Below are 14,793 nucleotides of genomic sequence, written 5' to 3'. Positions count from 1 at the left end.
CTGGTCCTTCAACAATTTAAATGTTTAAGTTTGAATTTGGCTTGGTTGTTTCTTTACAGCAGAACCAATTATTTTCTTGTGTTTTTTCGAATGTGTGCCGTTCATAGTGAAAACTACCTGTTGATAATTCCACATATTATCATCTAATCATATCATCAAAACTTTCATTTCAAATACAAGTTAAATTTCTGAAAGTCAGTTTCTGTCTGGGGTTTTGCTGCATTTGCTTGTGTACGTATCCATCTCAGCACTTGGTTTAAACCATTAAATGTGGTTTTGAGTAAAAACAGAAATGAAAAAAAAAAAAACTGAAAATATAATACAACTACAAAATGCAGTTATGGACAATAGAATATGTCTCTTACACCTAATCTTTTTAAAGTTTGAAAATGGTCTTTTGAACGTAATTTAGGTTAATTGATTCCCCCAAAATATATACATAAATACCTGTAATGTAGTTATTTGGGCAACAGGACCTGTTGCTCTAATAATCACTTCTGGTGACAAAAAGAAAAAATCAGCATTTTAGTTTGACAAATTCAGTTACTCGTGTAGGAAGAACAGGGCCCAGGCTTCCTGGAGTGAAAGAAGAAGTGTGTAACTTCACTGTGAAAGCATGGTATAGAGACTTTTTTCCATGCCCCAATCATAATTCTGCATGAACTTCCATGTGCCAAAAGTTCAATGAAGCATTTAGAAAGTCTAAGTAAATAACAAAGATCATATAAGACATACTTTTTATAAGGCAACAAAGGAGCAATGAACGTTATTCCTAAGCCATTTCATCTATGTCAGTATCTTTTTATAATAATATACAAAAAATTCACTGTATAGTTTATAATAAAGAAAAAGCAAAAATGACTTAAACCATAAATTTATCATCTTCTCCATCATTTACAGTGGCAACATCAGGTCTTCAGAGGCCTGTTATGATGTTGGTCAACATAAAAATACATTTGAATGATCAAATTATGTGGCCTGCCCTTCTTTTTTCAGACAGCTTTCATTTAAAAGTCCAGCATTGACACGTGTTGGTCCTCTCAACAGTTAAGAACTATAATATAATAACAGTGTAAACAGTGGTAAAGATGTGGATGGCTGGTTCACACGTTGGTGATTTCAACACTCTTATATGTGTGCATTGGGCTGCCTTTGGCACGGGGAACAGCATGCACCCTGGCCTCTCTGGGTAAAGAGCCACAGCTGCCATGGAAGCCCAGACCACGTTCCACAGAGTGGCTATTTGCACGCAACCTCAATGGACTCTGGAAAAAAAATGAATATGGAGTTTCCTTTCAGACTTAAAATCCAAAATGGTAATTAACTGTTCATTAAAACATGACATCTCGCCATAACAAGGAGACCGACATTACATTGCATGGACCAGTTAAACAGATTCTTGAACACTGTTACCAACTCAAATCATCGGTTCATTGTAGTTTAGCTGGTGGCAGGAAATTGTACCATTACCTGCATCTATTCCTCTGATAACGATTGATGATTTTGAAACTGAAAATATATTTCCAAACTAACATTAACAATGATAGAATATTGATACAAACCTGGAAAAAAGATCAGACAGAAATAATATGTGAACACATTTTGGGTAGAACTTGAAATACAGATTGTGACTGTGTCTGAAGAAAAATACTGCTGTAATGTGTATTTATTTAGCAAATAACTTAATACAAAGTGAAAACCAAAGAGGAAAAAAAAAATCAATAGGTACCTTTCCTGGTCTTCTGATCGACAGCCTCTCATCAGTAAAGCGGTTAACGGCCACAGGAGAAGAAGAAGCAATAATTTCAGACTCCTGCTCTGCATTACTGTAAACACAAGGCATCACAAGACATTGTGACATGTTTATTTGCCTTGTTCTTGATGTCTGTGATTGTATAGTAAGAAAACATCATTCAAAATAAGAATTAAGGAGGATGTCATTTTGATAAAATAATATGATTAGATCATTCATGTTAGAGAGATGTAGAAGGACATATCCAGTAAGGTTAAAGAAATTTTCAATCTACCTGACAGGGACAGATAGTATCTTCAACTCTTCATAAAGGTGCCTGTGCAGCATGTGTTTGTTGCTGGGGATTCCCAGTGCTTTGGCCATGGCATCTGTGTCAAAGGACTGGTCCAAAGTGATCACAGCGCCATGAATGCCTTTACCCTGAAGATTGTCTGCAAACTCCTGGAAAGAGAAGCGAGAGTCTCACAATAGGCTCACTGTGCTCATAAGTGAGCAGCTGGTCTAAAAAAAAAAGAAACAAACAAACAAAGAGAAAGAAAAACTCATACTTCGTCTAAAAATAATCTTTTTGGTCCAGAGGTTAAATTTGATCGTAATAACATAGCAAAGAATAACCTTCAAAAATAGAAATGTGTGCCTCTTGTCTTTCTTTTTCTTGGGGAAGAAGTTATAATTGCTACATGTTCTCCAGAAATAAGCACATGTAAGGAAGAAAAAAAAAATCACGCTATGTGGTCTGTCTCCCATTACAGTGAACACACTTCTGTTATTCCATCTGTATTCTTTCAGGAGTGTGAGATATCAAAGCAAGAAAACCAGCATTATTTTTGAGGCATTTCTAAAAACTTATACTTTGTGGTATCTGGCTCCGAAAGTTCCTTTGCAGAGGAGTCTGCCGCCGCTGACCACAGTGGCACAAAAAGTGGGTATGCGCTATATGCAGCGCATAGGGGCACCAGAGCCAGAAACTGAATGCACTCGAAGGGGTGCCAGAGCGATCGCGGAAAAATAATTTAGAGTAGGCATTTTCTTTATTTAACAGCTTTTCTGCATGTGTAAATGATATGATCAATAACAGAGGCGCCCTCTCCCCCTTCACACCCCCTCGCCACACAAAACACTCGCGCTACACAACGACATAATCGAAAGTCATTGTAACCTTATTACAGTAACCTGATTACAGTCATCTGAGTACTCTGATGACTGTAATCTGATTACAGTAATCTAAGTTCTCTGATTACAGTAATCCAACTACAGTCATCTGAGTAATTTGATTACTGTAATCCGATAACTTTCCCCTTTTTACAGTAATGTGATAACTCTAACCTCATTACTGTAACCTTATTATTGACTTGTTATGAATGAGGGGCGCCAGTCATTTGTCTACATACCCCTCAGAAAGTAGGTAGTTGCACCCCTGACTGACCACCTCACCCACCTTGAGGTCTATGTCTCTGATCCACTTCATCACTCTGTGACTTGTCCAAACAATGGGGTCCCGGTTTTGGTGCTCACATTTTGTGCGCCGTGCTTGCATGGCCTTTGAAAACACAACAAATGAATGAATAAGAACACAAAGCTCTGCTGTGGCCGGAGCCAATAAAAACAAAGAGAAAGATCAAGCGAGGATGAAGTTCTGCCGAAATAATGCAACAATATGAACTTCTGTGTGCCGCAAGCTACAGCACAACGGTGCCATTAAGTTGGTGAACTCTTCAGATTTGATCTATATTTCTACTTAAAAAGACATAGACATAATCAGATTTCCACAGGAGTTATTGTTTATGCAATGCAGTCTTCCATTATCACAAAACCTATGGTCTGACCTCTTTGTCAAAGCTGAGCATCTGCAGGAGCTGGATTGCCAGAAGTAGACTGGTCTGGTGGAAGTGGTCACTGATGTTGAAGAATCTCTCCAGGTCTCTGCGGCTTAGAGAGTTCAGCACTCGTCCGTCCACTAAGTGAGTCTGGAAGCTTTGGGAGTATTGAGACAGCCCCACATCACTCAGCCATGATGTTGAAACCCAGTGATGGTCCATCTCAGATGCTTTTGATAGTCTAGAGAATCAACAGGCATCAATCAGCAACAGAGGAAGAAAGTGAATCATAAAACTCATAAACTCATTCACATAAAAGTCTAGCATCAAAAAGATTACATAGAATAATATAAGGGCTACTGGAAAAATCTGAATCAAAAATTAAACCAATCAAATCACCCCTGGGGGTGTTATACACCAATCTGCCATAAAATTATGACCACCCATCTATTACTTAGTTAGTTTCCCTATTTTCTGCTGCAAACAGCCGTGACCCCTCAATTCAAGTACTTTACTGGACCTCTGAAGATATGTTGTGCAATCTGGCACTAAGCCATCGAAAGCAGATTCTTTAAGCCCTGTAAACTGCAAGTGGGATTGGACTTGTTTCCCACAATGCATCCTGGTGCCTCATCTTCCCAGGTAAACACCTCACATGGACCAGGCCATCCCCATTATGTAAGAGAAAAGATGGTTAATGATGCCAGGCCACCTTCTTACATTGCTCCATGATCTAGTTCTGATGCTCAGGTGTCCTTTTCAGGCATTTTTGGTGGTGGACACGCTGACATCGGCACCCTGACTGTTCTGGCTATGCACCCGCATGCACCACAACTGTGATGCAACAAGCTCTGTTCTGATGCTTTTGTAGTAGAGCAGCTTGAACCTTTACAGTGATACGATCTACAGCCACACAGACCAGCCTTTGCTCCCCGCATGCATCGTTGAGTCTTGGCTTTCAGTGACCATGTTGCCATTTTTCCTTCTTTGAACCACTTTAAGGCAGTTTTGACCACTGTGGACCAGAAGAAGCCCACAGCTGTAGTTATGGAGATGCTATAACACAACTGTGTAGTCATCACAATTTGGCCTTTGTTAAAGTTGATTAAATCCTGCACACTTGTACATTTTTTCTGCTTTCGTGCTTCAACTATTTGGATTCGATGCTGACTCGCAGCCAGTTATATACCTGTTACCAGTTATATACATCGCCTGATGCCACGTGCCATAGCAACAAGACAATAAATATTTTTTACTTCACTTATCCTTGTCATAATGTTATGAATGATTGGTGTAATGTTATATATGAAATTACTGAAACCTAATTCCTGGGGAATTAATATCTATGTAAGACTTTTGTAAAAGGAAGCTAAAGTTTTTTATACTTTTAGGTTGATTTTCAATACATTTCATTTGTCTTAATAAATAGATGTGAATCTTGCTAAATCTATTTGACAAAATAATACAATGTTTCCGTCAGTATTATGGAGAATCCTCCTTTTAGGCTTTTACTCACCCCTCTTCCCCTTCAGCCCTCCTGTAATCTTCAATTGCCAGTCTTACTTTTCTGCGGTGAATTGGATTACTGATGCCCAAACCCAGCTCTAAATCCTCATCTGTCAAGCCTAGCAGCACCTAAAAAGCAGAAATCCATTTTTTAAGGAAAACACCAACAAAACCTGAATATGCTCACCTGCGTTCCACTTTCATGCAAATGGCAAATTAACAGAAATGACATGTTCTGTACCGAAAGCCTTACCTTTCCACTTTTGACGTTTTCTGAGCAGGCTCGGAGGTACATGGGCATTCCCATGACAACCTCCAGCCAGGCCTGGACTGCTCCTGCCCTCCACTGTGACATGCATGTGTTTCGAGTGAGCTCTGCCTGCTGAAGGCGGTCCAGCTGCTCCTCTCCATCAGACAGGCTGTGCTGTGTGAGGCTGTCAGAGTCTGGATTGGTCAGGAGGAGTTTATGGTGTGGCATACGGGAGAAGTTCAGGGTCAGAGGGAAATGGAAATCGAAAAAAGTGACTCATCTGGAGACAATCTCACAGCCAACCAGAAAAAAAAAATCACCCTCTTGTGATCTTTTAGAGATAATTTGAATTCTACACTAAAGGACTAAAGTCTGTTAAGAACAAAAGTATTTCATTTCTGTGCAAGGTATCATCTTATTGGACAACTGGTTTGAAAATGGTTTTCAGCTTTTCAATAGTCCAAAACATTTTGATGTTACACAGTAAAGCCACCAGATGGTGCCACAATGTCTCACTTGAAATGCTCTTTCAGTCTCATTGAATGGACTAAAGTTAGCTAACCGGGTTTATTTGACAAAGTATCTACAACTACATGGCTGGGATGTACGTGAATTTCAATTTATGTTGAAATTCAATTATGTACATGTTACTCTGTTGTGATAGTGGTTCTAACGGTACAGTTTCAGTGTTAAGTAAAGCTGTTAAACACTAACTATCTGATGATTATGGAGAGACTTAATACCGTTAGGATAATGTATTAGAGACACAGGGATCATTCATAAAATCATGCTTCTGGCCATTAACGACACCTCTTTAAGACAAGAAACACTGATTCATACTGGACTGATTAACCCAGGATGAACTCTTGTGTTTATCTGATTTGTCTCTACATGCTGACAAAACGGCTGCATGCAAATCCCACTGTCGCTTCAAACAGCTTTTAAAGAACAGTGACTTAAAACTCGTATTTTCTGATGGACATGAGTGATATGAATAATCCCCAGAGTACAGAAACAGACAGGCGGTAATCACAGATGAGGAGTTACTCACTGGAAGGAGAGAGTTGCCATTAGAAATGGCAGGAAGAGCGGGAGAGACACGTTAGACTGGGACACAAGAACGAGATTACTCATGGAACAGAAAACTGCCACGTGGTATTCAGTTTCTGGTTTTATTTTTTAAAATAAGATTTCATTTCAATTATAATTCATTTGGAAAATGCTAAAACCTCCTGGACATCTGGCTGCATCCGCTGCAGCAGATAAATATTTGAAGTTACCTCTTTGTGTATCTCATTTTTAAATAAAATATTTCAATAGATTTCTTCTTCTTTTTTGCAGCATTTCCCTTAATTACAAAGCATTTAACAGAGTTTTTGTAGAGCCACATTTGCAGAAAATGAGAAGGGATTCCACACAAAGCAAAACAAAAAACAGGAAAAATAAGGTAGGGGTCGGGGGGAGTTGCAGGCATGCATTCATAATGCAAGAGATAACTTTGTTAACAGGAAGGGGTTTTACAGGTTTATGGAAAGCATTAATTTGAGAACAAATGAATGGATGTTTAACCAAAGCAACACAGAGGGATCATGCATTCTTCAATGCGGATTCCTTCGTCTCAGATTGGCACGTTAGATAACGCTCCAAGAGAAATGAGTCAGACATAATGATGTGACAAGGCTAGTGTTAACAGTGACACACAGACTCTTCAGAGATGAGTGTTTAACCTTTGGCACTTGCACATGGTTTCACAGCGGACAAGAGGTGTGCTTAAATGTAAGTTTCAGCTGATTTTCTACTATCTTTTTGCTTGTGTATCCAAGTCTGTGCAGTTGAATCGTCTATCGAAGACTGAATCTGAATGGTCAGCCATTAATTATCTTGATAAAATGCGTGAGGAGTCACAGAAACCCCCCTGCTGCTCACAGCAGAAATTGAACAGACACTGTGAGTGAGCATTTTATGAGCACGATGACAGTCTTGTAACAGCAGTACCTCTCACATAGTTTTTCTTTCCAAACAACCCAATTTGGCCGATGAACACGAATCAGTGTTTTAAGTTAATCAGGTGATATCTCCTCTCTCATTGTAAGAAATGGGCCTGAAATGCTGGGAATAAGAAAAAACTTGGAAATCAGTGTTGCAAAACATAATGAAAGCAGCTGTGGAGTAACAAAAACCAGATGACATTTACAGTAAAACACTAGTTTCACAATAGCTTCTATGTACATATGAACAGCAGTCCTTCAAGTCTCCAGTTATAAAAAACATAGAACATTAAGACATTTCTTTTAAAGATAATACAGCATAAACATGTCTACACATCGTAGTAACCCCATATATATATTTATAAGCATGTAAACATATATACATATGCATACATGTACAACTATAAATATATATCTAATTTACAAACATACAATTTTAGGGTAATATACTGTACATTTCTGGGGATTTATGGGGACAGTCTTTAGGGCTTTTCCTTAAAATCCACTCCACCTCCAACTGACAAACCCTCAGGCAAAACCGTCTTCACACACACATTTAAAGCAATGTGGATCTCTAGATGAAATAAACACACAGACACACGTTCACACACTCAGCTTCACCAGTCGGCATCCTCCTCTATGTAATAATCAGGGGTGGCTGTACCATCAAACAAGCCGGGGTCCAGTGACTTGCGCTGCTTGCTCCGAGTAAACACCCGCGATAGGGATCCCAGAGTCATCTTCTCCTTCTTCTTCTTACGCTTCTGGTCCTCCAGGTCCTCCATAGACTGAGCAGGCAGAGGAGACAGGGAGCTCAGATTAGTCAGCTGTGGAAAAGCCATATTGTTGGACAACATTTTATGAAATCTGCATTCTTGCTTTATTGATGTGAGTTAAATGAGAAGATTGAGACTCTCGTGTCAATGGAGTAAATTAGAAACTGGGTATACACCTGTAGAAATAACTAGCTCTCACTCAGAAGAGAGAAAAGGTGGCACCTTAAACAAAATGTGGGTTTATATGGTCTCATGAGCCTAATTCATCTGACTGAGTGCACTCTTTTCATAGGCTGTAGGGCAACATTTTGCTATTTGTGCACTATTTATCAAATTAAGCAAATAAGAAAAATCTATTATGTAAATTCAGATGCTTATGTGATTACTTTTTCCACAGTGCTAAGCCAGCTGTTTCAGGACCTCATAAGCAAAGCTAGAAAATGCTGTATAGCAGCTTCATGCATCCCTGTTTCCAAAAAAAGTTGGGATGCTGTGTAAAATGCAAATGAAAACAAAATGCAATGATCTATGAATAATTTTGAGCCTGTATCCAGTAGTGTAGTGGTGCCTGGAGAGGAAGATATACTCCTTTTTGCTATTATTTTAGCAGTGTATGCACATTGCCACATATCATCTGCTGCCTGACATCAGGGAATGAGCATCAGTTCAAAACTACTTCCCCAAAACCTGACTAATCCAATTTAATAAAGACAACTAGTATTAACCAGGTAAAGGCAGAGAAGGGCATTCTTAGACTTGCAGCTTGCCAGTGAGTTTGATGTACTTAAGGAATTTAGAAGTCGGTACACTTTGTGATGACTTATAAAAAATAAGTGGGTATACTCTGCACACCCATATATCTGTTGATTTATTTTAGTTATTTTTTTATTCATTTATATTTCACAAGAACTTGTAAGAGTTTGGAAACTTAGCACACCAACTGCTTGAGTTTATGAAAGTCAAATGTTTTCCTAGATATTATTGCTCAACAGTTTAGGGTCAATTTTTTTTTCACCCAGAGTTCAGAGCCATGTTGTGCGGAGTGTGGCTTGGCATTGTCTTGTTGAAATAAGCAAGGCCCTCCTTAAAAACAAAACTAGTCATCTGGATGGCAGCTTTTGCTGGTTTTCAAGAAGAATTTCAAGTTTAGCTTTTGGAGTTCCCATGGGACAGCTGATGCAGCAACAAACTGTGTTTACTGACAATAACTTACAGAAGTGTTCCTGAGCCCATGCAGTGATTTCCACTAAGAAACTGAGTCTGTTTTATTGCATTGCTTCCCAAAGGTCTGTAGATTAGAGCAAACAAATGTTGGTTTTCAGCCTTGTGCGGTGTGTACAGATATTTTTCTGGAATCTCTGAGTCTTTTTCATGATATTCCCCAAGAGAGAGCTCTCAATCTTCTGATCAAACTCAGCTTCTGCAGTGTCAAAAATATCCCTTTAAGATAGCTCCACCACCAGTGCGCAGGCAGGCTGAACCCATTAGGCTGACAGGACAGAGGAAGACACACAAACCAGAGAAAACAATGGAAAGGGAGGCACAGATAGAAGATTGTGGAGGTGTGATTACTTGGTCGAGGGGGCCAGGCAGCTCTTACATTGCAGAGGGAGTGCGTCCGATGACGGGGTGAGTTGATGTCACTGGGTGTGGATGAGCGGTCCCCATCAGCCGCCGAGGCATCAGAGATCACAGAGGGCTGGCGAGAGTGGCAGGGACTGATCCTGACCACAGCTAAACACACACATGCATATTCACACACATTGAAAATCCCCCACAGTTAGTATGAGAAACCTCCAGGAAACCTTCTGTTAGTATTGTTAAAGCGCCACCAAGCAACGGAAAAATTGCCGAGTGGATTAGAAAGCCTACCCTGTCTGTCTGTGGCGTGTCCGTGGTAGAGAGTTTGTTGGCTCTGGCGGATGGCGGCCGTGAGTGGCAGGTCGGCCTGCATCACCCACTCCTGACTGCCATTCACCACAGGCTCTGTCGGCATGGCCAGTGAGTGGCGTTTCGGTACGTCTTTTGTCAGAGTGGCCAAAGACTGCTTTGCCTGCAAAACACAAATAAGTCAGACACTAAGCAAGAGCTAAAAAGAAAGACATAGTTTTCCTTCATGCCAACTCAGCTTTTTAAACACTATCAAATAACTGCTCGACACGAAACTCCCGTACACTAAATTTGATTGCTAGAAAGAAAACTTCTGAAAACCATTATTTTTGGGGGTAGAGAATGCTGCACTTTAATTGATTTAATCACTGTAATAAAACCAGAAACAGCAACAACTGCAAAATATCCTTGTGGTTTTGTGGTTGTTCAGAACAGATTTGAACACAAACCAGGGAAAAAGTAGTGATTGTTGGGCCTTAGAGAAATTCTTAAATTTGATTAGATTCAACTCAGGGGGCCGATCTTCAAAATCTCATTATTAAAAAGTATATGAAGAAGAGCTTTTGGATTGTACAGGTATCAATGAACCTGAAAACTTTTCATGTGAATTTTGTTAACAAATCAACAACATAAACAGGGGAATGACCATAAATGTGCCTCTACACATTGTTGCACAAAGCTAAAATAAAGATGCAACCTTGAAAAAGTTGGCAATGTTTTTCATATAGTGAACAATTCTAAAAATCAGCAAAACAAAACAGACCGTTTTGAGCCACCTTTGTCACTATATGATTGCACAATTTGATAAGATACTTTTTATTCCTTTGTGTCATAGAGCTTCTTTTTTTCCCCAAAACTATGACAAACGCATGAAGAAGACAGTCTATAGTGCACTGGATCACACAATCCTTCCCTTTGTTTATTTTGGGTCTGTCACGCTCACTTAATATTTATGGTAAAATATTTTCGCAAGAGGATCAAAAGCGTATTAATCCATTGCTGAAAATAGGACCAATTATACAGACTGCTTGCAACTGATTGGGTTATGCCATGCTGTTTTGTATATTTAATTAAACAATCTATTTCTCCCACTTTGAAGATGAGAGAGGGATATGTGATTGAGTTTTGGTAATTTTATGGTGTTTGTTGACAACAATAAAATAGCGAATAGCAGCAAGTTGACGTTAGGTGACAACCAATCACGTAACATCCCAAATATTGAACATTCATTAACAAGAACCACACATATTTGTTGTTTTCACATGATCTGCTGAAGCAAAGTGAAGAGAAGAGAAGAGATCTGTATGAAACTCGATGTGAGGATCTGCAGGTTTCTGTGACTTGCAAATGGTGGAAGAAAGATTTCTCACAGACAGACTGACAGCTGGCCGCATCCATGAGGAGCCAACACTCAGAACTCATGCATAGCTTTCTTCCTCACAGAAGAAGAGTTTTCAGAGAGAAAACATATGAGAACATGAAGTAAATTGCTAACTGCTCATGTTTGAACCCACATGAATACGTCACCCACGCTATGTTATTGTGTCCACACACACAGCAGAGAAGGATTTTTAGGTGAGAGGAAAGCTGTGTCTGTGTGGAGGGTGACTAACCATGGTGAGCTCAGCCTCCAGTTCTTTAATCCTGTTCTCTTTCATGTCCATCTGAGAGCGCAGGATGTTGGCCTGCTCCGTGGCTTCTTTGGTCTGCCTCCTCAGGTCCCACTTCTCCCTCTCCAGCATGTCCTTCTCCTTCGCCAAGACTTTCACTGCATCCTCACTCTCCTACAGAAACGACACAAACAGTTTCTGTTAACTAACATCGAACTCACTTTGAGTGATCAGAGTTCATAACGTGGGATAAGAAGCCCATCATATCTGCACTCAGTCATTATTTAGTGGTCTGTTATGTGTCACAAGGGTGGAGATCATGTGATAAATTATTTTCAAAGAAAAAAAACATCTATGATGGCTGCCGTTATTGTTATTGTCATTGGTTTACTAATGTATATTCATATATACTTAAAGGCTGCTGCATAAACATATAAAGAAATGACAACATACAGTTGTAATCATAAGAAAAGCTTTTTTTTTTTTAAATACCACACAGAACATTAAAACTCCTAATAAATTATTTGTATGGTAACTCAAGGTTGATGCACTGGTTACCTCACTGGTTGACATTTTCCCAGAGAAAGATATATATTATTGTCACAGCTTTGACTGATTTTGACAGATTTGACTGGTGATTTCACACCACTGCAGACATATTTGCAATACGCTCGTACAGATGCATCGGCTGGACTGGGATTACCTTTCTGTGCTGGTCATAATTGCGTATGAATTCCCGCAGCTGCTCCTCTCTGTTCTCCAGTGTTGTGTACAGCTGCTGCATCTGACTCACCAAGTCAGATTTCTCCACTTTTAGACGCTTACGGTCAGCTTTCATGGCTGCAACACACATAGACCAACTTTGACATGAACAATGCGTTCCCAACATTTCCAAAGGCAAGTTTAGTGTTACAAAATACTGTGAGAAGCAACTTTGCTTTAAATTGGAAAGAAAGATTTGTATTATTATTGAAGAGCCACTAGGTGGCACTGTGTCCTCTGTTAATGAGGGTGGCAGCTGCATTTTTGGCCCTCAGAAAATGATCATAAAACACAAGTGGCACAGTGGAACTTATTCATTCATATGAGAAACTATTTTCAGCTGGCATGTGGAGACTCATACTTGAGATGGATGATCAAATTTGATTTATTCCATCTTCACCCTCATGCAGAGACAGCTCAACAGCAATGATGCAGCTGGTGAGGCTTTTTGCAGGCAAAAGCAACACAAATTCTCCTTTTAAAGCCTGTGCTCAAGACAGATAAGAACCTGTATTTTACACAACTGTACACATGTGTCACTGGGTGCATTCCTTCTGTGAGTGATCATCATCTTCATATTTTACTCTGAACATTCAAACCTGTTTTACAGCAGTTACGTGACAGTGAACAGGCTTGTACTTACCACCTGTGACTAGAGACAGCCATTAAACTAAACCACAGCTGCCTTTTCTTTCTTTTTTTCTTTTTTTTTTTTCTGTGGCAAGAACTTATCTGTGGGATTCACTTTACTTTGAACTAATGTTTGCCAAGAACAAATGTTAATTGAAATAAGGTTCACCTGAAGTCTACTTGGCTGCTCGTCAAAGGAGACAACCATCTCTAAGATGAATAATGTTAAAAACATGTACGAATAAATAGGGTAGTTATGATCTTATTAAGCACCACATAAGTCATTTTTATTTTACCACTTAGTGTTAAGTTAGATATTAACATTCATTATTCCCAATCAATTTGTTTTTTGTTGTTGTATATAAATGACTCAGCGAAAACTCGACAAACGAAATGTATGTTGGTATACACAAACATTTAGAAGAATGCTGCGGAATAAGAAAACGGGAAATGTGATGGCTTCAGGCTGAATAAACACGTCAGACTATAAATATACAGTATGCTCGACATTAGAGGTAACAAAAAAAAAAAACGTGCATACAGCTATGTGAATGTTTTACATGAAAAATATGAGTTCCTTTCAAGTATGTTTAAAGGTAGCTATTTTCTTGTGTCCCATTTTGCACATAAACACATCCATCCATCCATCCATTGTCTATACCCGTTCATCCAGTTTAGCGTTGGGGGGGGGGGGGGGGGGGGGGGTAATACATTATGCCCACAGCCAAGTAGCTCGAAGTAAAGTCAGCCAAGATCCATTTCATCAGGCTGGATACTATCCCAGCTATCATTGGGTGAGAGGCAGAGTACACCCTGAATAGGTCACCATTCCATCACAGACCCATTTAAGGGCATACAACCAGGCATAGAGACACCAATTAACCTAATTTGCACATTTTTGGACGGTGGGAGGAAGCTGGAGAAAACCCCCACATACGCGGGGAGAACATGCAAACTCTACACAGAAAGGCCACAAGCGGATTCAAACCAGGAACCCTCTCCCTCTTTGGCAACTGTGCCCACATAGACACATATGATTTTAAATTAGTGAGAGGTACACATGAAGTCTTTTATTATTTGAAATGTACTTTGCTTCACATTTGTGAGTTTACCGTATTTGCAGTAGAATTTCCAAAGTCTTCCACATTGTCATCTCTCTTTAACTTGAGATAACATGGATAGTTTCAGTTAGTTTGAAGACACTCTTGCTCAAGGCTTTAAAGGACTAAAACAATGTACTGCCTGCTTTGACAGCTGTATTTATGTGTATACATCTGTAAAGCTGTTGAAAACAAGAAACCGAGATGGATTAAGCAAGATAACAAGACGCATGTGTTGGCTCCTGACCTTGTAAGGCCTCCTTGGCACGGTCCAGTTCCTGCTCCCTGTCACCCAGCTGCACACGGAGCTCGGTGGCAGAGAGTAGATTGGCAGAGCAGCCTCCTTGGGTTTCCTCCAGGTCCTTACTCAACATGTCCTTCATTTGCCTCAACAGGTGGACCTCCTCTTGAAGCTGGACCACCTCCTCACGTAGCAACACTGCGGAAAAAAAAAGTTTGTTTGAATTTGAGGTATGCTGAGGATAAACGCAGGAGAAGAGATAATCAGAAGAAAGATAAGTTGAGAAGGAATAAGAGAAGGGAGATGGAAGATTCAGGGAGAATAGAGACAAATGTTGTAGAAAATAGAGGTAAGGAGGAAAAGGAAATGGAGGAAACTGAAATTTGATTATGTAGCACATGATAAAAACACATCAACAAATCCTGACTATGCTCACAGCTCCTCTTATCAAAGTATGGTCGCAGGTGTTT

General features: G+C 39.7%; 1 protein-coding gene across 5 annotated transcripts in view; it reads right to left on the bottom strand.

Annotated features, from left to right (window-relative positions):
• Positions 1–320: 320 nt before the first annotated feature.
• kaznb (kazrin, periplakin interacting protein b) overlaps positions 321–14,793 on the bottom strand; it is a 97,569-nt gene continuing 83,096 nt past the window's right edge. The window contains exons 4-16 of one of the 5 annotated variants that reach the window (XM_072381947.1): positions 14,330–14,521; positions 12,294–12,430; positions 11,594–11,764; positions 9,963–10,143; positions 9,691–9,824; positions 7,979–8,141; positions 5,330–5,520; positions 5,087–5,205; positions 3,580–3,811; positions 3,192–3,293; positions 2,028–2,194; positions 1,730–1,826; positions 336–1,265 (exon numbers count right to left, since the gene is read on the bottom strand). In XM_072381947.1, the coding sequence (XP_072238048.1) occupies positions 1,104–1,265; positions 1,730–1,826; positions 2,028–2,194; positions 3,192–3,293; positions 3,580–3,811; positions 5,087–5,205; positions 5,330–5,520; positions 7,979–8,141; positions 9,691–9,824; positions 9,963–10,143; positions 11,594–11,764; positions 12,294–12,430; positions 14,330–14,521 (2,048 nt within the window). In that variant the 3' untranslated portion in view covers positions 336–1,103. Of the gene's footprint in view, positions 1,266–1,729; positions 1,827–2,027; positions 2,195–3,191; positions 3,294–3,579; positions 3,812–5,086; positions 5,206–5,329; positions 5,521–7,978; positions 8,142–9,662; positions 9,825–9,962; positions 10,144–11,593; positions 11,765–12,293; positions 12,431–14,329; positions 14,522–14,793 lie in introns of those variants that run through there. The other 4 variants (XM_072381948.1, XM_072381951.1, XM_072381950.1 and 1 more) reach the window with 4 other exon arrangements.

This window comes from Leuresthes tenuis, unplaced genomic scaffold (assembly GCF_036924035.1).
Source record: "Leuresthes tenuis unplaced genomic scaffold, fLeuTen1.0.hap1 SCAF_3, whole genome shotgun sequence".
NCBI classification, from domain to species: domain Eukaryota; kingdom Metazoa; phylum Chordata; class Actinopteri; order Atheriniformes; family Atherinopsidae; genus Leuresthes; species Leuresthes tenuis.
Note: the sequence above shows the minus strand (reverse complement) of the source record. Positions and strands in the feature narration are given on the sequence as shown.